The sequence below is a fragment of the Venturia canescens genome, chromosome 6, assembly GCF_019457755.1.
Source record: "Venturia canescens isolate UGA chromosome 6, ASM1945775v1, whole genome shotgun sequence".
Lineage (NCBI taxonomy): Eukaryota > Metazoa > Arthropoda > Insecta > Hymenoptera > Ichneumonidae > Venturia > Venturia canescens.
In genome coordinates, this window is record NC_057426.1 from 2,056,054 (window position 1) to 2,081,513 (window position 25,460).

General features: G+C 43.9%; 1 protein-coding gene across 6 annotated transcripts in view; it reads right to left on the reverse strand.

Moving 5' to 3' along the window:
• LOC122412171 (protein groucho-like) overlaps positions 1–24,975 on the reverse strand; it is an 86,714-nt gene extending 61,739 nt beyond the window's left edge. For 2 of the 6 annotated variants that reach the window (XM_043421533.1, XM_043421532.1), the window contains exon 1: positions 23,627–24,975. In XM_043421533.1, coding sequence (XP_043277468.1) covers positions 23,627–23,689 — 63 coding nt within the window. In that variant the 5' untranslated portion in view covers positions 23,690–24,975. Of the gene's footprint in view, positions 1–11,842; positions 12,088–23,626 lie in introns of those variants that run through there. The other 4 variants (XM_043421531.1, XM_043421530.1, XM_043421535.1 and 1 more) reach the window with 2 other exon arrangements.
• Positions 24,976–25,460: the final 485 nt, after the last annotated feature.

A 25,460-nucleotide genomic window follows, 5' to 3' on the forward strand; every position in this document is an offset into this window, starting at 1 on the left:
GAGGGCGGATCGCGACGATACAATGTTGTCATGCTAAAGCATGTTAAAAATATTAAGAATTTCAAAATTATAAGAATTTAATAAAATTTATGACGCTGAAGTTTCCAACGTTGGAGTCCAACGAAATGATCGAAAAAAACTCTCCAATAATTTCAGTAATTCTCCTATTTTGATCCCTACCAAATTTGCATTTCGTAGTTTTTCAAGCTGCACCAACGATTCGTGAAATAAAAAATTGGTGAATTACAAACGTTTTTTTCGTTCATTTCGTTGGACTCCAACGTTGGAAACTTCAGCGTCGTTAAAATTTGGTAAATGTATTCCTTAAAGATATATAAGACAACATAAGTTTTTTAATATTTTTCTACCACATAACTCTCGAGTAATTGAACACTAAAGTTCGCGTGTATAAGCATAGAGCTTACATATATGCAGTTGTACATCTCGTGCAAAAGAACTTCGATTTAACGCTCAATTATTCGATAACCGTGTGGTAAAAAAATTTGAAAAAAATTGTATTTGTATACTCGATGCCAAAGAATGTTATCACGGAATTAGATCAAATTCTGTTTATTTTGATTTCATGATCCACCCTCCTTAAATTCTTATCATGATGAAATTTTGAATGTTTTTAACATGGTTTAGCATGGCAACATTGTATCGTCGTGATCGAACTTCCTTAAACTCTTATCCTATTATTGCAATAATGAATGTTGCTGAAAATGAGGAAAACAGCAAAACCAATACAGTGTCTGGTAGTTGACAGGATTAGTGCGTGAATTTGTGGCAAGTGTCGCCGTCAAGGATAAATGCATCATAAACAACGACGGAACCGAAGGCGCTCGCGCGGGTATAAAACCCGAAGCAATATCTCAACGCGGATCGATATCTTCATCCTCAATTATTTTCCTTCGTCGTAATTCGCTAACTCGATTGGCGAAGCGAAGCGTGACTCGCGAACCACGAAAGCCCCGAGTTAATTGTATATAAATATATACGAGTCTCTATACGATGTGCAAGGATTTAAAATCGAGCGTGTGTATGTGTATGTGCGTGCGTGAAACCCCCGCGTTCGTGTGCTCTCGCTGTAGTGCACCAAGCGGCAGAGTCTCAATGAGATCGTGGGCAACATAATCTCATAGCGGGCGCGCCTAATCAACCCTTCCCAGCCCCCCCGTTTTCCCCTTCGCCGGCCTGGCCTGGTTACTTTCACCCTCTACTTACAGTGCACCGAGCTCGTCCGATTAATGGATCCCGATAGCTCTGTCCCGGGCTCGAGATTCTTCCTTCGTTCTCTCCCTTTCGGGTTTTCTCGTCGAGGAAGCGACGAGGAACTCGATGCAAATATTTCTAATGAAAGCCTCGATATTGATAATTGAGGGTGGTGAAAAAATGATGGGCTCACTGCTCATCGGATCCTTTTGACTGATGGAAAATAAACGATGGTTGAGGAGTCTCGGTACAATGTTGTCGTGCTAAGCCATGTTAGGAAGAAAGCATTTGAAAAAGTTCAGAATTTTAGAAAATTTGATGATCGTATTCTTTAGTACCAAACTCGACGATACATATTTTTTTAAGATTTTTCTTTTATACAGTTAACGAGTAATTAAACACGAAGGTGTTAATGCTTAATTATTACTCGATAACTATGTAGAAGAAAATTTTGATAAAAATGGTGCTTTCGCACTTTACGTTGAAGAACGTCACCACCAAATGTGGTCACTTTATTAACATTTATTACCAAGTACCGAAGCTCCTAAGTTTTCGTCGTGAGAGAAAAAACGTAGCAGCTACTCGCGACATGAAAAGTTCATTCTGCGGAGAAGAGAGTGTGGAAAATTTAGGGGCTCCTGGTGTATTGTACCGGAAATATTATAATATGCTGGCGGTTTGGTAGCACACACACACACACACACACGCAGACGCTGCGAAATAAAGGGGCACGTGCGAGAAGCGCAAACTTGGCTGTAGTTCTCAGGAGTATCCACACCCCGAGAGCGACTAACTACTCTCTCGTCTCTCATATCCTCTCGTGTATATATTTTCGAGGTCCGCCCACCCTCGTGTACGCGCTGCTCCCGCCGCACTCTCGTAGATCAGACGATAAATACCCTACCGTGCATGGCATTTTAACCCACCGGGCAATTAAGTCGGATACGATCGCAAATGCGAAATAACCGAATACGGACACGCGCGCACATTCTCAGGGGAACGTCGCGGAGGACGCGGTGAAAGGTCCACGTGTAATTAGAATCATTGCGGTACAAATTATCATTTTTTTATTACAACGACAAAAAATACAGGGACAAAACATTACACAAAAACAAATTGCAACCAAAAGAATTAAGATCACGAAATTTATTTTTTAAATATACAAACGAAAAAACATTTGGCCGTTGTACTTCGGGTTTCTTTTATCTAATTAATATTACCTAATTTAACTGTATCTTACACTCACGAATTCGAAAGTCGAGTAAAACGCCAAGTACAACGGGCCAAATATTTTTTCTTTCAATTTTATGGTTTATCATTTTATTTGACATTCTTGTTATCTTAATTATTTTGATCGCAATTAGTTTTTGTAATGTTTTGTAAAAACCTTTGATTGAACAGCCATCCGAGTAGAAAAAATCTCGGAAATTTTGTCATTTTTAATCTCTCGACTGATATGAAAATCACGGGAAATCTTGATTTCATAGTGAAATCTCCAAACGCCACGCGATACAACAAAAACTATTCGAACAAGTCAATTTTCGGCTTTTTGTTTTCCGTTAGTGTTTCTTAGTTACAAAAGTGTTTGTGCGTGCGTGCGAACTAACTTGATATAGTAGATAAAATGGATCGGCTTAGTCCACTTGACCGTACAATTTGCGATAGAAAGAAGGGGGAGAGAAAACGAAACAAAATAAAAAGAAGATGGAGCATGTTAGCAAGGGGGCCGAGACGCGTGAGGTCTCGAGGGTCATTGTTGAGGGAGCGTTGAGGGGCCAAACACCTCTGTTTCGAGCACGAACCTTTTGTACCAATTAAACCCGTTTTAAGTAGGACACTGCACGTGGATTCATAAATGCACGCACTGAAGGGTATTAAAAAAATCAATTACGTTGAAGATTTCAGTGTTGGAATGCCACAAATATTACGACGCTGAAGTTTGCAGCGTTGGAGTCCAACGAAATGAAGGAAAAAAACATTTGTGATTCGCCGATTTTTTATTTCACGAAGTATCGGTGCAGATTGGAAAACTACGAATTGCAAATTCGACAGGGAACGAAATTGGAGAATTACTGGAATTATTGGAGGCTTTTTTCAGCTCATTTCGTTGGACGCCAACGTTGCAAACTTCGGCGTCATATAAATATTAATTTTTTATGATTCTAGACTCGGGCTACGAAAGTTGGCTCACTTTTTTCTCAATAGCTTTGAAAAAAATGACGCTGAAGTTTGCAACGTTGGAGTCCAACCAAGTGATTTAAAAAAACCCTCAATAATTACAGTAATTTTCTAATTTCGTTTGGCGAATTTACAATCCGTAGTTTCTCAACCCGCATCGATTCCTCGTGAAATAAAAAATTGGTTAATTACAAATCTTTTTTTCCTTCATTTCGTTGAAATCGAACGTTGCAAACTTCAGCGTCGTTGAAAAAATAACTCACTTGATCACGAACGCTGAAAATTTTTGGCATTTATTGAACTTCAACATCGTAGCAATTAATAAAATTCGAAATGGAAAGCGTATTGGATTTTCAGCTCCCTTCGACATGGTCGTACGAATAATCGAGTGAAATTAAATATTAATTGGAGTCTTTAATATAGAATCGCTTCGAAAAAATACGTTCAATTGAATCACCAGCTTAATCGACGTTTGCGAAAAAGCAAAACCGTTTTGTTTCGAATCAGTTTGGATTAATTGAGGAAAAAATGGAATAATTCAATCAACTTTTTCCTTCATTAGATACAATCAAACAGAAACTTTTAAAATTGCTTCAATTTTCATACAAATTTGCTCGAATCCACAGCTCTTCAAATTCTACATTTATTGCCCTTGTTTAATCCACGTGTGTGGGTACAACACGCACGTTCTATGTAATACCATCGTGATTCAAATCAACAGGCAGTTACAGATCACTCGGCGCAACGAGAGCTGAACGACATGATTGTAACCTGCCGAGTGTACGCTTCGAGTGAAAAATCAGAGTATAATTCCCTCCGCCTCTATTATTCGTCCGTTCTCGCGCGCGTTCGTTACGCGCTTACGGATAGATCGAGGAACTTGGCCTATTAGCTAATGTAACGAGTTACAAACTGCCATAATGTACGAGTTTAATCCATGGGGATTTCAATGATAAAACGATATCAAAATTGTATTAGAGAAAATAAACGAACTTTTAATAGTTTTACAATATTCGACCGCAGGATTTTCGTACGAGAAAATATTTGTTGCAGTATTTACTAAAAAATTTCGTGATTTTAGAAAAATGACGACGCTCAAGTTTGCAACGTTGGAGTCCACCGAAATGAAGGAAAAGGGGGTTCGTAATTGAGCAATTTTTATTTCTCTTTTTATTTTTTTGAGCAAAATTCTCGGCGGAGAAGAAAATTGGAGATTTACTGAAATTATTCGAGCGTTTTTTTGCATCATTTCGTTGGACTCCAACGTAGCAAACTTCTCGGGCGTAGAATGCCCGATACACGAAGGTTATCACGAAAGTCGGAAGTTTGTCCAGGTGGGCGAGAAAACGGTAAAGGGAGCGGGAAAGAGAGAGAGAGAGAGAGAGAGAGAGCGCCCGAGGGCGTGCAAGAAAATAGATTAATAATGCAAGCATGTTTGCAGGGTTAATTATGATAGCTGGTGGACGTTTACCGTTCGTTGGTTCGCTTCTTAGGTTTTACCTCGCTCCGTGAGCTAGTACAGTAGAAAAGAGAGAATGAGCGAGGGAGAGGACAGGCAACGGTGAGTGACACTCGACGCTTTGCAAAGTGCCACCGTGCGTCCCACAGTCTCTCGGAATTTCCCCTTTCCCTTTCCTCGCTCCCCATCAAGACAACGATGATAAATTATGAATTAAAGGATCAAAGTGAGCGAAGTGTGTGGGCACAGGTTTCTCTCAAAAGCCTCTTAGCGCAGAACGAATGTTCATCTATACTTATATAGACAGATTAGCTCATGCGAAATGCCTGCAATATATTTGATAGTGTAGCGCAGCTTGGCATGCTTGAGATACTAAAAAAACTCGAGGGTCTAAAATCGCTGCGATTATCCAATTGAGTAAAAAAGGGAGAAATTTGTTTGGCAAATCTCATTGATTTATTTGGAAATTGTGTACGAATTATGTGAAATATTTTTATTCGTTTTCCTTGGGAAAGAAAAAGGGACAGGAATAAAACAATGAAACGAGAGGGGAAGGGCGAGAAGGAGAATAAAAAATAGTTTGGGAAGGACGTAATTAGGGGTGCACGGAAACGAAGGAAGCGAAAAAAGAGTAGGAAAAAAAAAGATTAAAGGGTCGTGCACCGTTGACTTTGCATTACAGTAATCGAACCACACTTCCCTTAATGGGAAGCACTCCTTTATTTCCCCTCTTGCTCGTAACACACTATCTGCAACCTCTTTCTTGCATTGCAATGTGCAGCGTGAAAGCCACACCCGAGGTGATAAAATCAGTTGGCAGTTGCATCGAAGCCTGACGAAAGTGCTCGTGGAAATTTTTGCAATTGAGGGCAAATGTGGGTCCGCGTATCAACGTTTGTACGAGTGAAGCAATGAAAGCTTTATTTTCAAACTGACAAAAACTGAGGATTGAAAACTAGTGTAGACCATTTCGAGACTTCCTCCTTACCGATTGAATTTCAAAGAAGATTCCAAGTGCCCGGATTGACAAACGGATTCCTCAAACTTCATAAAAACTGTGATACGTTTAATGAAGAATATGTCCAGTCATCGATTTCGCCACCCGGAATAGAGATAGGTGGCATTTCTGATAGTTTGTAGTAACAACGACTGGACGATCTTGACCCGCATGAAATTCCCTCGATCGCTGCGCTCATTTATTCCTCTTTTTATTAGAACCAACGTAGATGGTAAAACGGGTGGAATTTGAGATGGCGATCGCGTGCGTTGTTGTATCTATGTTAATTTAGTGTCGGATTACCGAGCGAGCAGGCAATGGAGATGGTATTAGGAACAGTGTGCAGAGTACGCTTGTGTTCGATATCGTCGAGGGAATAAAGAAAATGAAGGGAGAGAGAGAGAGAGGAACGAAATCGAGTTCTGATACTTATCTATCCACGTGGTGTGTTTCGTGGTTGTTTTTTCCTTTCTCTCTCCATCTCCATCTCGCTATTTTCCTTTTTCAGTCTCTCCTCCCTCCCTCCCTCTCTCTCTCTCTTTTCTTGTACATGCGTTCTCGAACTCGTTTCAGCTCTCGCACCAGAGCTCGACGTCTGTTGATAAATTATGTATGACTTGCTGCCCACACGTCCCGCACCCTCATCCTTGCCATTCCCTTTCTCCTCCGCCTTCTTCTCCTTCTTCTCCCTTTTCCGTACACCCCTGTACATGGACTATAACTCGTTTCATAAATATGGATGTTTGTTCTCGCGTATAACCGGTGAGCACTTTGTAAGGCACGCTTTTGAGCGTGCTCGCGAAACGTCGTAGTCGTACTACTTGCACACAAATCGAATATATAACTCGACCTACCACACCGTGGCTGGGAGGAAGATGGAGGACGCTGAATCGACCAGCGTAACGAAAACACGACACTCGAGAAGCGTAAGTGATTTTGCGCGGGGTTTGCAGCTCGACCATTTGGCGACGATCGTGTGAAATGTGCTCGAGTCATTTTAACACGAGCGATTATAGTGGCTCGATAATGCCGAGATACGAAAAACTTTGTTGGGCCTCGAAGCTCATGAAATTTGATGATTCAATTCCGCGGTTGTGTATTCCGTGCGCGTCTGTACGGATCGTCGGGTTTTCCCGGTGAAATTCGTCCCGTTTGCAATAATACGGTAGAAATAATGATGGAGAGAGAAAGAGGGAGCGATTGAAAACGCGAAGGAGAACAGAAGGGAGGCAAGAAAGACGGGAGTTGGTTCTGAATAACAGGATCATAAGAGTGGAATCCCACCGGGGTTGAGAGAAGAAAACAAATAACGCAATATTGAAGGAGGGAGGAAAAAGGGAGTGGAAGGTTGAGTGTCAAAGTACATGGTAGCAGTAAACGTGACTGGCGGAACGTCGCACATTGTGGTAAATGAGAAATGCGGAGCAGGTTGTTGAACGGAGGGAGATTGAGATGCGACGAGGGTGCGCTGCTGCTGGCAAAGTAAGAAAAACGAGAGGAGGGAAGAGCGCGCGGGGAGAATTGAAAGAGAAGGTTTTCGGGTCGGCTGAGAAGAGCGCGAGGGAGAAGAGACACTGCTCGAAAGCTCTCGATTCCGTGAAACGTATACACTCGCAAGTTAAGAGAGCGAAGGAAGTAAAGCAAAAAAATGTTGGGCCAGAAGAGTCAGCCCGGGAGGGGTGGCAACGGCCAAGGGAGGAGACACGAGGGACGGCGCGGTGGTGAAAAAAACATCGGAGAACAACGTCGGAAAGGAAGAGGGAGCGAGGAAAAGGCGCGACGAGGAGAAAATAAGAAATGAAGGAATTGGCTCCGGTGTACCGGATAGAGCGGATAATTACCCGCTCTGGGAGTGGGAGCGAGTTGAGGTCAAAGGTATAAGACCGAGCGGGCATAGCAGCAGCAGGAACAAAGGAACGAAAGAAAGGGAGGGAACGGGAGAAGAATGGGCACGGGAAAAGGAAGGAGAAAGAGGATGGTCGAGGAGAGCGCAAGAAAGGAAAGGAACGAGTTGGAACGGGGTAAAAGTTCCTTCTGGGGCGTATTTTCCCGGGTGTGTTGCCATTCTCTTTCCTACCTACCGATGCTTCGCGTCGCATGCCACGATGAGATAGAACGTTGCTCTTCCTTTTCTTTTCTTCCCTCTCGTGCCAAGGATAAGAAACGAGTGTTTCATATATACGCTGGGTAAGTCAGAATAGCGGCAGAACAGAGTAAATGAAAGGGGGCAAAGAGAGCGAAAAAGGAGTGTTCGGTTGTTGTGTAGTGCGCGGGAGGAAGAGGAGCAACGAAGGAAAAGTACATCATGGACAATGGGAAAAAGGGGGAAGGGGAAGAGAAAGACGATGGCTGCAGCTCTTATATATCACTTTGGCAGGGTGTACAAAAAGAGACTTGTCGAATGTCGGCCAACTGTCGTGGCCCGCTGGCTCTTTCGATTCAATAGGAAAACGATAGTAGCAGTGGAGCATGCTCCCGCAGTGATCGAGGCTCGTTGTCACAATGCCCCGGCGATTCCTCGCGAGAAATTGACGTTGAAACGAGCCGACCCTCGTATCAATCAGAAAGCCACCCCAATAACTTTCAAGCTCGTTCGAAGGGTGCTGATGCATTTTGAAAAAGGGAGGAGACGAGCTCGAGTGAGACGGAGGAGAAAACGACGTTGTCGATAGTAACTGCGCTACAATCGACTGCTTTTATGAGGGGAATGAGGCTGAAATATGCAACGTTGGAGTCCAACGAAACGCGGTGCAAAAAAACTCTCGATTCATTCCAGTAAATTAACAATTTTCTTCCCTGCCGAACTTTGAATTTTTATATTCAACTCGTGAAATGAAAAATTGATCAAATCCTCTTTTCCTCCATTTCGCTGGACTCTGACACTGCAAAGTTCAGCGTCGCGTTGAACCAGAACTACACGTCGAATACCATAAGGACTCTTCCAAAACTGTGAGACGCCGCGTCCCAAAATCAAGATCGCCATCCCAATTTTATACTAAAAAAAAAAATGACAAAATAATCAGCACGAAGATCGTACAATGAAAAAAGCTGCGGAGAAGCTATGAAAATATTATAAAAATATCAAGAGAAGATTAACGGTCGAGAGTGATCGGCTGAAAGATAGCAGCGGGTCTATAAACGACGAAAAAGCGAGGAAGCGAGAGCCTGAGAGATTGAGGTGGTAAAAGGACCTGGAGGAGCGCGCAGGACGGAGAGGCAGAAGTGTGAGAAGCACCAGCGGCGCATAAGGGTTGCTAACTTAATCTGTTACAGTCATAAACCCCGTTTTTGTGGCTCCAATCCCGCCCTGCCAAGTGATTCTATATAGAGAATACATAAAAGCAGACATTGTAGAGAATAGATATAATAGCCCAGTCAGCTTGTAAAGCTACGTCCGCTGCTTGTTGGTTTCTCACCCCTAGTTTTCGTCAGCAGCCGCATGCACGTTCCACAGTCCTCCCGTCGCTCCATTTCCATGCTTCTCATCCATAATCCACGTATGTTCGGGCGTTGCAGGCATGAAGCAGCCCGATATACGAGAATAAGAAAGGGGGGGAGCGCGAGGGACGACGACGCAGTGAAAGACATGCGCCAACACTTTATTCGTCTATGTAAATACCAACGTGAATATATAAATGCCGACGAATATTTGATGGATATTTATGCGAGGGTAGTTCTCTCGTCGTCGAGGCCCGTTACAGCGGGCTTGAAAATGAAGGGCGCAGATACGCGCGCGTCTGTGTCTGCGATACAATGGGGCTGGGGGAGCCCTCCGCGCGTCTTTTGCCGTATCTACTTGTGCAGGCTATACGCACATGTGAATGCGCTAGTTAGTGTGTACGGAGATAGAATTAGTACAGGCGTCGTAACAGCGCAAGGGAGGAATGTGGAAATTTCGTGACGGAGGATATACGTGAGTGTGTGCGCGCGCGTGTTTCTCTCGCCTCGGCCTGATGCCTCGCTCTCCCCCTTCGTTCGCCACTCCAACGAGCCCCTTAAGGGCGTAGCGCGAGGGGAGAGCTTGAGCTTCCGACTGTGCTTTGAAACTGCCTTGGCTCGCGTGTGTGCACGTAACACTCTGTACACTCTCTCTCTCTCTCTCGCTTTCTGATGGTTTTCGAGTACCCTGATCGCCCAATGAAGGGGTGAATATGTTACAATTATCGCTAAACCGAGGCCCACCGTGCAGGGGGAGCGAGAGAAAGTGGGCGAAGCATAGAATCAGTGGACGGGCTCGGGAGAGCGGGGAAGAGAGAGAGAGGACAATGGGAACCAAGAGGGAAAAGCAAAGGTTGGAAAGAACGAGGAGAAAGTAAAAGGGGGAGATGAGATTTCGAGGGTGAGATGAAATTCCTCGTCCCCCTTGTTCAAGACTTCTCTGTTTGCTCTCCCTTCACGTTTCTCTCTCTCTCTCTCTCTCTCTTTCTCTCTCACGATCCATACGTAACATACAAAACGACACATTGGACAGTGCTGCGAAAGGGCGCGTGAAAATATCAACCCCTATGGATTCCGTCCCTCGGGCACGAGATGCGTAGCGATACCCATTTCTCCTGGTATTGTTTTCTGCTCCTTTTTTTTTTTATTGGGATCTCGATTTTCGATCTTACTCTCTTTCAAGCTCGTCTGACACACGAAAGTCGTGGATACAGAGAGCCTCGGTGAAAAACAAATGAAATTCGGCCGCGAACGGCAATCGGCGCGTGTGTGTGTGTGTTGGCCGATCAAGACCCAATTGGACCCTTGAACGTCGTACGTTTTTTTTTATTTCTATTTCCACGCTCACATTCGCGCAAGCAGTAGATTTGTGCGTGTAGCGAACCGGAGGGTTCGGCACGGTTTTTCCCCACCCTTAGAATCAACCCTCGAACTTGTGTGACCCCGAGGAACTCGGATCTCGTTATCTACGTCGTTATGCGGTCGCTCCGAATATGCCGATGTGTTTTATACGCGGAACTTGCGTGTACGGAAAAGCCCCGCATAAACGCTTTTGACTGGTTTGCCTCTCGCTTTCGCGCAGTATCTTGTCAATCGGCGGAACGACGAAAAGCCTTAAATTCTTGTCGCTTGGCTCACGATACGAGCCAATCAACTCCCCTCTTTTCCACTGCAGAACTTGCCCTCTCTCTTCTGCTAATAAATATTTGCAAATTTATAAATTTGTGTGCCAATTGGCTGTACGTTTCCACGTGCATTTGACGGTTGCGTGGGGCCGTGAATGTTTGTAAAAACGTGGCCGAGGCTCGGCCACGCGACACAACTTTTGTATTTTATTGGCCGTATTATCGCGGACGAATGATTGTCCAAAGCGCGCTATTCGAAAGAAACAAACTCAGCGATGTGGAAAAAAGTCCGCTTTTTTAAAGCCCTGCACAGTTCGTAACGACGAGAAAATCGTCCGCGCCGATAAAATGAGCTAATGAAACGACGAAATTTCGAGAAAAGCGATGACTCCAATATGCGAAAATTCTCAAACGGCTTCACCTTCAAAATTCATCATAGTTCGAGGCTTCCTTTCGTATCGAAAATCCCATAAATACATGGACGGAGAGTTGAAGCTACTGCAACAAACGAGGCAGACATACACCAAGTGAAAAAGAGAATAAAAGAGAGAGAGAGAGAGACTCCGCAGATGGGATCGAGTAGAAGAGAAGAAGAGTCGTGAGGGAAGAGATTTTGCTCCTGTCGGCCTGTTACACTGCCGACCCCTTTCCCCAGCAGCACAGTAGTCCTCTTCGTGTATATCATTAACCTCATCCTCGTTTTTCGCCCCTCTGCCTCTGTAATTTTCTCTCTCTCCCTCGGAGCTTCTCTGTACGTTGCTCCAGCATCCCTTGAGGGAGCAGCTCATCCCACGATTTTGTCCTGACGTCCTGCAGCATCACGATCCCCGCAGAGAGAGAGAGAGAGAGAGAGAGAGAGAGAGAGAGACTCGCTCTCCAACAGTTCCCCGTCGTACATATAAATACATTTATAACACATACAAACGTACATACCGTTGACACACGCACGCGCACAGTCATGCATGCACCACAAGAGACTACTTCTCGCCATCCTCGTTTGCCTCTTCCCTCCGCGCTGCCTGCTTCCGCTATATCTATAAGCATAAAGAGAGATTCCCGGCGAATCGTGTCGCTCTGTTTTCGTCTCTCTTCCTCTCTACATCCCCAGGGTTCTCTGGCACGGAGGTCTCTCAGCGCGGCGATGAAACGAACCGGCTACATTCTCGTGCCATCTTCCTTTAATTCATGTATATAGACACGCGCATATTATGTATGGAGGACACACACATATATATATATACGAAGAATTCTGTCCTCTTTCAACCCCCTTGTTTGACTTCAGACATCGGAGGATTTAAGCCGCTTCTATCTCCGTTCGTTCCTCGCTTACGGGCTGTACGAAGCTTTCGGGGCGAAAAGGGACGGAGAACGTGAGCTTCCATGTACCTTGTAACACTTGCCTTTCTCTCTCGTGCCTCGCCTCCTCTCCGTTCTCGTTGCTTCGCCGTTTACATTTCACCGTATATCTGCACACGTGTGTGTGCGCGTGCGTGTGTGTGTGTGTACACACGCATAACCCTCTTCCTCAATCGCATCCTAAGTTAAGCCGGATCTCCGCGCGCGACCCCAACAGTTTCTCGCGTCTCTGTTACTCCCGCGTGCTCTCTCGTCGAGCCCCGGTCCATCTCCCAGTCGCCTCCGCCGCGCGCAAACGAGTAATTAACTATCTCCGTGTGGGACACGTGTTCCCACTGCTCCGCTCGTTCGCCCGCTGCTCACCCTCTCTCTCTCCCGCTTCCTCTCGATCCTTCTCCTCTTGTTTCCCTCCTTGCTTTACCGCGAGGTTTAACATGCTCGAATTCACCACTGTCTCCCTTTTGCTCACTATAATAATGTACCGTGCGGATATATATTCGTATGTGCACTATAACGTGATCCCTGACTCTCTCTCTCTCTTTCTCACTCTCCCCCGTTCGCTCTCCACTCGCTCGCACCCTCGCGCCACCATGTTTGCACACACGCTCTTATGTTAATTTAGCTAAACACCCTCGTCGACCCGACGCCACTGCCGAGCTGCTGCTGTTCCACTTTGCTTTCCATCTCGCTCTCCTTCACCGCCCTCCTCGCGCCCCGATCCATGCTTAATACGTACATGTGTATATTCGTATGATATCGTAATAACTCGATGCTATCGTTACTATCGTTGAGCATTCGCGATAATACAGTGGCCATGCAGTCGATAACGGATCTAGCACGATGAAGGGATGTGAAAAATCATGGAGACGAGAGAACGGAAACTTTGAGAACTTTTTTTCTATTTCAAAATCAAATTGCAAAGGAGAATAGACTGGGAATAGTTTCTTTTTTGAATGTTCGTTTTTTAAAGGGAATTCAAACGATGTGATTTCGAGTGAAAATACGATGGTAGGAAGGACGATTATGGCATTTTTAGAAAAGCCTGAAATCGTGAGTCGACCGAAGCCCAGTAAGGTATTAACGAGTGCAAAATGTGCGTCTGTGTGGAGAATGAAAAATAACGGTGGGGCTGAAAGAGCCGCGTGGTGCGCGACGAGGGTTGAATTCTCTGGGAGTTGGCGGACTCGCTTGCGGTTTCCTTTCCCCCTTGGGACGGGGTTAATAACACGCGTGTTCGCATCTCCCTCCAGGCTTTTTGTTAAAGTTTGTTTTTTTGTTGCTATTGTAATAGCCGGGCTGGAATAGTAAATACGTGGAGTGGTAAAAATAGACTTTGGGTCTGGAATCGAGCATGTTTCTGATTCAGATATATACATAAGCGCGGGTACATAATACAACACAATTTGCTTCTGTAGCGTTTAACGTTCCACGAGAAGTTATACGGGTTGGGGATGGGAAGAAAGGGAGGCGAAACTCGGCGTGTGATCGCGGGACGGCGCGAGAGCGTTCGATGAGAATCGCGTGAACGCAATCGCGCCAAGCTCGAATAACATGGACGATAAAAAAAAATGGAGGGAGAGAGAGGAAGAGAAAAATAAGTGAGTGAATTAATGCGAGAAGCATGTTTAACGAAAGGTTGAAAAAAAAAAAACGTTCAGCAGACCAGCGTAATTGGCGCAAAGAAAATCGAGCGTGGGAAACCGTAATCTGGAAGCACCCGAGAAATCACTTATTTCAAGCCTCGCGTAGTGTGTTAATTGTCGAGCGAAAACTCGTGTGCAAACACGAAATATTGATACAAAAATCTCGAAATCGTTACGTTTTTGCGGGAATAACCAACTCACGCGGCGCATGCGTGCCCATCGACGTATAACACTGAGCGCGGAGAGAGTGCGAAGAGAGGACGATAACACTAATGGCCGGGGGGTACCTGCCGCGTCGTCGTCGTATGCACTTTATCTCAGGCATTCATCTTCCCATCGGTGCAAGCTGAACATAATTCCCTCCTCCTCCTCTCCTTTCTACCGCCCTCACTGCCCCCCCACTTTCTGTCGTGAGTGCAAAGCATTTACGTGTCAATTTCCCATTCGGTTGTCGAATAAACTGGCAGGAGTAAAATATATCCGATTTTTCTTCCTGTTAGATTTTATTGCTATAAACGTTTCACCCATAATTGGGATCGAACTCTTCGAACGATGTTGGCAAATATATTTGTGCAGTCCTCCACAAAACGATCGAATCGAATGATTCAAACTCCTGGAATGACTGAACTTTTTTTTCATCTGTTTGCGAAGTATTCTTCCCTTTAAGGTTGCTCTATCGCGAACTCCATTGTTGGATACAAACGCGTGATGTTTTTTTATTTGATAGTTCAAGTGCACAGGAAAACGGCAGCAAAAATTTTCCGCCCATCATCGACTGGTTATAACAATAAATAATCGATAAAATTTAGAAAGTAAATACACAGCTTGTGTTTATTATTTGTGTAAATTATTTTAAAAATTCTCAAATGTTAAAATCATCACGACGCAAACACTTGAAAAATCACGTACTTTGGTAATACTAATAAAATAATAAATAAATCCACCATCTGTAGATAATTAAAAATTTTCAAAATTATAAGGTCCCTCTTGACTAGCTGCTGCGATCGGTCGTCCTTAATTCCATGCGGAGGCAAAGCTTCGATATTGCCGTGCCATTTTCTTCCGATGAGTTTTCTATAAACTCGTTTTTTTCTGACACACTTTCCTTGGCGACTGCAACGATTTCTGGGACGTTTCTTGAGAGTGCAATGAAGGAGAAATGCGGGAGAAGAGGAGATCCTCGTTTTCGCCAAGATTTAACGGGTGTAAAAGACAAATCGGAATGCACACTCGAGAAAGAGATTCATAAAAAAGGGGAGAAAAAGTGAAAGAGCTATCGCGGAGAGGAGTAAAATGTATTGCCAAGTCCGTGTTTATTCACACATTCTTTCGTCTCCTTTAAGAAAAATCCTTCGAGACTCCCCGTGCAATAATGTTACGTACAAGTGTGTAAAAGCTCACCAGGCAAAATGTATACCGCGTAGAGCGAAAAAACAAGCGGGAGAGGAGCAGCTTGTAGGCAGTCGGTAAATACGTGATAGGCCGCCGACTTCCCTCAGCACAGTTTCATTATTTATTTAAAAAAAAGAAACTCGTTTTTCTATTCTCGCGTTCGTACGGAACAAATAAGCGAAGATAATACAAATTATATTACGAATAAAATACGAACGAAATATCATCATTTTTCTCCATGCATGATGTTCAACAATATTTATAGAGCCGACTAAAGAAGAGGTTGCAAAAATCTTGGAAACTCAATCCGACTGAGGCTCCTCGAACGAGCATATAGAAATAAAACATCAACGATCGGCAACGGGATTAAAATCTGCCAAGAAAAGCGAGAAAGAAAAATAATGAAACGGATACGCACGAATGGATTCATGAAATATATGTAAATAGCCGAAACTCCGAGTATATTATCGTGCAAGTTGAACGAACATAAATCTTGGATAGTGAGTATAGTTTGGAGGCAAAAAGGTCGAGCATACAGAACGAGAGGGGGAGAGAATGAAGAGATAGGAAAAATAGGGATATATATTTTCTCAGTCGTCTTGTCGAGTAAGAGACGAAGACGAGGAGAAGAATGAGAGAAAAGTATTAAACGAGCAAATCGAGTTCCCGAGAGGGATTGTACGGACTGTTGGCTTCCAAGTTATACTCGTTAGCGGGCGCGTTGAATCGCGTGCGAGTTATCCGCGTTCTCGCAATCTCCATCTCTCTCCGTCTTTCTCTCGCGGAGAGGCAAAAATATATATGTGTGTGTGACCATATACATCCGTTTTATACGTGAATCTCTCCGGCCTCGGTCTAACTCTTTTTTTCTCGGTTAAACGCTCAAAGACATCAGGGGCTACCGTGTACTTCTATATCTTTTGCTCTTCCTCCTTTTTCTCCGTTCAACTCCTTACTTACTCGCTTTCATTCCTATTTCTCACTGTTGCTATACGAGAAACTACTTCAGCGCGGTTATACACTGCTCTTTACGGACATTTATTTATCCTCTGCACATCTACGAATACGTTTTTAGATGAATTTATGCTCGAGTGCATTTGGAAGTGAGCTTTTGAATAACAATATCAAATAAATATCGGCGCAAATCACCTCTGTAAAAGTATCGAGGACAGCCCCGATAATGAATTTACCGTAGACCGAAGTGAAGTGCTTTTTGTGTTATGCAATTGAAATTTTGTGCTTTTTTGTACAACAAGCGCTGAAATTAAAAATTGGTAGATTTTCGAGATCGCTGATTGCGAATCCCCACTCAAAATGCTGGAATTCAAAACGGCGGAGGATAATGCACAAATTGCGAAATTGATTGTGTGAAAAAAAAAAGAAATTTTCTCGTATCGAATAGCTTTTGGATGGTCGCTCAAGAGTGGCGTCAAGTTTTTCCAAAAATGACTCATGATTCGAGGTTTGCATTTAAACAAAAATACGAAAAATGTAATTTCAAAAAGTTCCAAGTCCCCGAGTCTCTATTTCGAAGGATCTTCATCGAAATGAATGATTTTTCACCTCGTTTAGGACTCAGCCACAAATCTTTACGTTCAATAGTACGAGCGACTGTGAAATACGGAATGATTGATAAAAATCAGATTCGAAAAGAATGAAAAATGGTGTGAGAGCAGTACGAGTTACGAGGAGAGTTGCGACCGTGCGTTCGCCATGTTTGGCCGTTTCTTCGTGCGGCGTGTGGTGGTCGAGCGAACGTGTGTATGCACAGACAAAGAGGAGAATAAAACAGAGGGAAAGAGGTAAAGAGGAGGATGAGAGATGAAAAGAGAAAGAGATAAAAATGGAGATGAAAGTGAGCAGGAGAGAGGAATCGCTTAGGCTCAGTGAGCACGGGACACGACAAACTGCCAGCCCTAATGCCAATTAGTGCCATTCCGACGTCGAGCCTTCTCCTCCATCTCTCGCGGCACGGAGTTGGCTTCCTCGCTTATTCGCACAGTCGGAGCGAAGTAATACTGTGCTCGCTACCGTGAACGAGCTCGCGCTTGGACACTTTTTTCTTTCTTTTTTCACGCTCTTCAGGGCTTTTTCATTTTTTCCTCCTTTTGCACCTTCTTTATTTTTCTTCTTTCAGTCCTTTTACATTTTCTCTTCATCTCCGTTTCTTTAGCACGTCACAAATTAGTCGGTCCTTCTCTATCTAATCTGTATGAAATAACGGAGTTAAAAAGTCGGAAATTCGAATGATGTAAAAACGAGAGGGAAGAGAAGCAACGGGCGAGAGATAAATTCAACGTTGAATAAGAGAGCAAGATAAATTTGAATGTTTGGCGAGGATGGATGTCTGATAAAAAGGGGAAAAACGCTGTTGAACGCCGTAATTATCGCAATCCACATTGCTAGGAAAAACTTGAGCAGTACAGATTCGTGCAAATTCTCGTGTCTTTAACGACGCTGAAGTTTGCAACGTTCCAGTCCAACGAAATGAACGAAAAAAACGTGTGTTATTCACCAATTGTTTATTTCACGAATCATTGGTGTACGTTGAAAAACTAAAAATTTCAAATTCGGCAGGAAACAAAATTGGAGATTTGCTGGAATTATTCGAGAGATTTTTTTACATTATTTCGTTGCTCCAACGTTGCGGACTTCAGTGTCATTTTATTTATAACCGCGTGCACTGTAAAAATGTCGATAAAACACTGTAAAACAGTGCTCAACATTTTTTTAAGCGAAAATGCCACAGCGTATTATTGCTTCTTTGAAAGTTGGTCGAACTGCAAAAATAATGATCTGCTCAATCACCCTCCCATTGTTATTCTCGTTCATTCGATATATTGCATCGAATTATTTCGAAAAAACAGACTAACCCGAGTTCTTGGAACGTTCTGATGATAATCATATGAATTGCGAAATGAGCGAGTTCGATGAAAAACAGTTTGGGAAATGCGACTGCAAAACTATGCGAACGCTATTCATTGCTGCTTGGGTCGTCGTCGAAAAACTACAGAAAAATAACCAAGGGGAATCGCCATTATGAAAAGTGTCGGCGAAACGAGACAATTTTTTCTTTCTCTCCAAGTAACTCCGCGCAACGTTTCGTCGCGTTTGTACTTCCGGGCGTCACGTCAGCATCGTCGAAGGTTGAGTCGAGACGTAATTTGAGAATCATAGAAGCGAACGCGCGTGCGCGCAACGGTAAGACGAAAAAGACGAGGGTTTGTAAACCGGGAGAAGAATGAGAGTATTAGCGAAAAAAAAGGCAGAAAACGAAAGGCGAAAAAAGGCCGATTGGTTTGGTCGCTGTTGGGGACGCGCGGTAGTTCCACGTCGGTTGCTGCGACCAGACGTAAACACAATTCGAGGAGGACAAAGGGTCACGGTAAGCCATCGACAATCGGCTCTCCAAAAGAGAGGGAGAGAGAGACAAATCCAGAAAATCCAACAACACAAAATACAACGGAGGCAACAAAATATTCCGCGAATTGCCAATTTTTCATGCGACCGAACACGAACCCAGAGAAAATATGAACCGATGCAATATAAAACTGAAATCGACGAATATTTCATTCTCAAAATTTACAGGCACTCGCGACGACCAGACACCGAACGACTCACTCTCCCAAGGAAAACACGTGGGAAAGGAGACGCCAAAAACCTCAATCTCATAATACTAGCTGTAGGGACGAACACATCCCTACAGCACATAAAGACAGATAGGAAAGAAAACATAAGGGAGAAAGTTAGTGGGCAGACCACACGAGGGACAGTGCGGACTACAAGACGAAGGATGGGATGTATGTGCTTCGTCAAACAAGAGCTCTGTATTATAGGGGTTGAAAACGATTCGCCTCTCGACCGTTATATACATATAATCTCTCCCCCCCCCCCCCCCCCAGAGGCTTTCTCTTTCAACGATCGCCAGAATCGGATCCCTTAGTGGACCAATTTACGGCACCCTCAGGCTCGAGTAATATGGTTCGTAGCTCGAGGGGTATATCTCTCTTCATTCTCCGCCCATTGTTGTACCGTTCACAGGATTATATATACTTTTTTATCCTCTTTTTTTCTTTGGGTGAGAGGCTCGACGCTAAGGGAGACGAAAAAGGAGGGTTGCTCGAATAGAAATGGTAGGAGGGAGGTGAATTTTCGTTATGGGTATTTCAGGATTTATCAACACTTTTATAGTTTCTTGTTTTTGTTTTTTTTTCCCCCTTTGTTTTTCGAGCCTGATATTTTGACTGGCGCAGCAGCTTTCCTAATCTCGATATCCGGTAATGATTCGAAAATAACGAAGAGCTCGTGGAGTTGATTCTACTGGTGAATGAAATTTAGGGGCTCGGTAGAAAAAAAGTCGACAGAAAACATTTCAATTGGTGTTGGTACTTCTGCGATAAGGAAAAATAAGAAAGGAGAATAAATGGTACGACGCAAGTGTCTGCGTGTGTACGGAAGATCAACGCTTTTTCAGGTGCGCTCGTATATTTGTGCGGCAAATACCGCAAGGCGGAAAAGTTGTCCGATAGCCCGGGGCGAGGCCCGGAGAGCATGCTTGGCAATATGTTTTTATGACTTGTGCACCGCATTCTTCATCGAATTGAACTTTATTTCGTATAGGCTTTGCCAGCTCTTGGAAAATTACGTGGCGGATGAAAAATATGAATATTTGTAGAACGTTGGGAAAAAGGGTGTTCAAATTTTTGGATCGATCTGAAAGGAGCGCGGATGGCAAAAGGGGTGAGCGATTGGAAGCTTAGAAAATTTTCGAAGCAGGCCAACCCGAAGATCGTTGTCTCTCCCCTACGACCGAAACTCCCCGAGGAGATAAACACACGAAGGCGAATACGCGTGTGTAATTTTTTGGCGGCTTTACGAGAGCTATAAACCGGGCGATTAAAAGTATCAATATTTACAGGGATCCTCGCGCCAGTCAGGGTGAATTTATTTCCCCGCGTCGGCCCCCCCCATCCGCCCGAGGAGAAGCTGCTTTCTTTCGAGGCCCCGAGACCGGAAGGGGAAACGCGTAGAGCTCGACTGCTCCGAAGAAATGTGTGCTCGGAACGGGAATGGGGCGGGGAGGAAAGAGAAAATAAAGTGAAAAGAATGAGGGATCGAGGGGGAGAAAAAGAGAGAAAGAAAATCGTTGCTGAGCGAACACGGTGAGAAAGAGGGCTTCACAGAAATATAGGAACGAGGAGGATATGTGAAGAGCGAGTGGAAGGGCACGCGCTCACTTTGGGTAATGGCCACCTAAATACGGGCGTACGACTACTTAGTATCAAAGCCCAGCAGGGGTATATAATTCTCCAGCAAGAGTCCCCCTTTTCCCCCAGCCTTTCTCGATCTGCTCGGTCTCCTGCACCCTCGTCATTTTCGTCACGACCCCAGCGGCTTTTACGAAGGGTATGTAACGCAACAAACCTCTCGACCCTCGTCACGATCAAACTTTCGTCTCTCTCTCTCTCTCTTTTACTTTCTGGCTCTCGCTTTTGGCCTCGTTTTGGTGGTCATTGTCAAGACCACCCTTATAGAGCCTACGAAAGGTGGCTCGACAAGCCCTAACGGGCAGCCTCCCTATTTTAGGGTTGTGTGACGGTGTGACGACGCGAGGGACACGATCCACGTGCTGATGCGGTGGCTCTCCCTATCAACGCCCCATATCCGCCGCTTCCCACACGCGCATGACGCGCACGCACGTATGTACGTACTGACACACATGCGGCGTAGAAATAAGACAGCGTGACTGCATCGTTATTATTTGTTCGGATTCTCGAGCGTTTTCATCGACCCTTATTCCAGGCCTGTGGCCCTTTTACGAGCCTTGCCCGAGCAGACACACCCTTGTGTACCCAAACGAATGCGTATATAGATATCGAGTACTGATATTGGGGAGGGGGAGACGAAAAATTACGGTTTCTGTATACGCCGAGTGGGAATAAACTTATTTAGGAAAGTGACTCGTACGGATTGCTCCGACGGCCTCATAAACCGGACGATCTTTCTTCATCGCACACGTTTTCGGTAGCCCCTTAAATCGAAACGACCCTCTCAAGTTGGCAACGTTGCAGTCCAACGAAACTAGGGAAATAAATATTTGTTGTTTGCCTATTTTTTAGTTCTGGAATCATTGGTTTACGTTGAAAAACTACAAATTTCAAATTCGGCAGGGAAGAAAATTTGAGATTCGTTGGAGTTACTAGAAAGATTTTTTACATCATTTCGTTGGACGACGTTAAATCCGAAACTGTCTCATTCGTGACGACTGAAGTTCGCAATGTTGAAGTCCAACGAAACGATGGGGGAAAATACTCTCCAATAATTCTAGTAATTCTCGAATTTTGTTACCTGCTTAATTTGCAACTCGTAGATTTTCAGTCCAATCTAATGATTCGTGAAATAAAAAATAGGTGAATCACAAATGCTATTTTCGTGAACTTTGTTGGACTCGAACGTTACAAAATTCAGCGTGTCGTGTTCGTATTATTCGATTGTCAATGGATTTGTCATTCGTGCATAGTGAATGAACCGCGGGGGGGAAATGTCGAAATGAATAGTCCAGGTTAAATCCAAGGAAATGTGTTTAAATGTTTTTTCATCGAGTTTTTTTTTGTATTTTAAAGTGTTGGCGGGGGGCATAATATTTTGTGATAATGAGAAAACGAATGAAGGAGCCGACAATTTTGAGGAATATTTGTGCTGCTAATTCGCACTGAGCAATTCAGCGGTACGTATAATGGAGCAGAATCCCAACGAAACACGTTGATAAACGCCCGTAGGGGATTTGCGAATTGAACGAGCGAATGCGAGGAGCCTCGAGGATGATGGAAAATTGCGATGCTCGCTCCGCGAGTCTTCGCTTAATGGGAAAACATAAATTTTTCTCGTGCCACGAACACTCGGATACGCGCCCGCGCGCGCGTGTGTGAATATACTTTGTTCGAGCTTGAGAAAGAACCGCTAAAACGAGTCGAACAACGAGAAGAACGAATTCTTATTCTCGGTGAATTGGGTCACGATACTCGTTTACGACCAATCAACGGAATTACCCCGGGATCGCATCGACCACTCAATGCTCAAGGCAAAATCGAAATTCTTCAATTTACATTTATTTTTATAACCGCCTTCAAGATTTCAATGTAATTTTGTAATAAAATCATAAATATGCTCTTTCTTTTATCCTCAAAATTGTCACGCATTCTCTCGAAATTTCAACAATTTTTTACTAGTTCAGTAGAAAAGCCTTAAAATATATTTTCGAATTTTTGTCCATTTGTCGCACCATTAACGTCGATGTAAAAACACTTTCCCATTACCGAAACGAGCAGACGCATTTTTTACAGATAGAAAAAAAAACATACAATTTCGAGATATTTGCGCGATGTGTATTTTCTACACGATAGTGGACGAGAGGAAGAGTCAGTGAGGGAAGCAAGGATGTCGAACACGTGCGGGACTGGCACAGACACGTGTCGCATGGCCACGCCGAACATGCCACGATGTATATATATATATATAAATGGAAACATGTGCCTTAGTTAGTGCCTGTAATTCATTGACTAACTTCTCTCCCCCTTAACCGATCTGTATTGCTGTAATTTCAAGCTATATCCTTGTTTTACATTCAGATTCCGACCAACTGTCAATACGAGGGCCTTAAATTTATGTAGGTCGTTTAATTTGTAACGAATTGTAGAAAACAAACGGCTCGAAATGTCCAATTATGAAGTGAAATCGTTCGGAACTTTGTGGGGAACATTAATTATGTGAAAAGTCGACGGATAACGTGGCGCGGTTGAAATTTCAATTTTAAATGTGTATTTTATGATTTTTTATACTTGGCATCGAGCGGCTCGTTATGAGAGGAAATATGGTGATGATTTTTGAAATTTCGTTCAATATTGGAATTCGAGTTTTCATAGCACGGAATTTGAAATAAAAAATTGAAATGTTCCATGAATAAGTTTTTTTTTTTTTTTTTTTTTTTTTTCATTTTTGTATTACTTCGAATCATTTTTTCGAAGAAAGAAATTTCAGTGCGGATTAAAATGAAAGAATGATGTAAATAGAAAGGTAATAAAAATAATGAAAACGCCAAAACTTATGACGCTGAAGTTTCCAACGTTGGAGTCCAACGAAATGATCGAAAAAAACTCTCCAATAATTTCAGTAATTCTCCTATTTTGATCCCTACCAAATTTGCATTTCGTAGTTTTTCAAGCTGCACCAACGATTCGTGAAATAAAAAATTGGTGAATTACAAACGTTTTTTTCGTTCATTTCGTTGGACTCCAACGTTGGAAACTTCAGCGTCGTCAAAACTTACCGGGTGTCTCGCGGCTGCGGCCGCAGCGACAGCGGCAGCATTGATGCCGGCAGTGGGATACATATTTAGCGAAGAAAACAGTAATCACAGCCGTAGGAACAATAAAAAAAGACGCTCCAGTTTGTCGGGACGATCGCTTGCGAAGTGTGAAAGCACGACGAGACGCGTACACGGAAGTTAAAACACAACGTATGGCAACACCGAAAAGTATATAAAATTGTGAAATTCCTCTCGCCAAGGAGGAATGAATCCTCGGGCCGCACACGAAAAAACGATGAAAAACACTTCACGAGAAGCCCGACATCGCGTCAAGCCAGACGCGCACCAAGCATGCGCGCACTCTCGGTGCTAAAACGGCGAACTTCAGTACGTTTTAAAAAAATCGCGGCAAGCTCGACAGAAAATTAAAACAAGGGGGAAAAAAAGGTGGAAGGGTTTTTTGGGAACCCTTTGTCCACGCGGGCTACGTGCTAAGAAATAGATTGCGAAAATTTTTAACGTCAATTATAAAATTTTGCTGACGAGGGCCGGAATGACGTGTTTGCGTAATCCTAATCGCCTCGACGTATTTCGCCATCCAATCGTTCGCCATGCGCGAACTAAAATATCATTTCTCCGAATCTGGATCTTGTCTTTTTTGCAATCTATTCACTGTATTTTGAATCGCAATAATGAAAAAATATTACGAAATGTATGAGAAAACAAACGACGAAGAACACGCGGGGGAAACGCCGTTACTTACTCGGTCGGTAAGTGCAGATCGACCGAGAAAGAGACAAGATGAGAGAGAGCGCACGAGCGTCGTGGCGCGGCGAGAAAAGGTGCACCCCCCAACCAAACTGTTGGAAGTCTCGTGGCCTGTTGTGCAAGAGAGACGGGTAGAGACGCTCTTCACGGCACTATTTCAGCACGTATGAAACAAAATTGTACACATCTATATAAATACGTAATCGACGTTTCAGGCGCAGATATCCGGTGAATTTTTTTAATTCCAAAAACGCGTCGAACACACAGAAAACAAAAGAAAATTCCGGAGTATTTCAAAAATTCACGATTCACGGCGAGCACGACACGTTAAATCCGCCCAATCTTCCAACTTGAGTCGCTCAACGCGTTGCTCACCAAAAACACGATGCACTTCGCACCTTACGAGTATCCGTGCACCAAGCGAACAATAAATTTTTAATCCAAATCGAGAGTAAATACAGAGTTGCGTGTTAATCCGGTAAACTGTTTCGCACGTTTCAATGTGTAAATCGGTGAAGTTGAGCGCGAAGTACAACAACGAAGCGCGGAATATTGCGTGCGAAACGAGCGAGAAGCGTCACACGATCCTCTCCTCACCGAGTCCACGGAGCTACTGGCGACATGAAATCATGGAAGGTGGTGGGGGTAAAGTAGCGGAGCGGAGCCGCGCTACTGCCGCTTCCCCCACCAATGCGACGGGAATACACCAAGTTATCAGGGGAGAGCGAGACCGAGCGAAGCAGAAGGAGGAAGGGGAGGGGAAGCTTCGGGCAATATACACCGCCGGGCCGCCAGTTCCAGTTTCTCGTCCCTCGACGAACTATATACATCTTTCGTGTACACGATTGAGTTTGTGTATATGCACGAGGGTGAGAGAACGACGCCGTTTCGACAGCGTATTAACCGGTACGATAGCTCCTTTACAATTATTGCGATTAGTTACGCGAATGACCGAGGCGGCGGTGTGGTGGCCGACCGGCCGGTTCTCACTCCCCCATGGATATATTCACGTGTAATATCTGTACGTCGGTGTTTATGAGGGGCTGAGTTACATAAGGCTCTTTTCGATTCAATATATTTACACTTT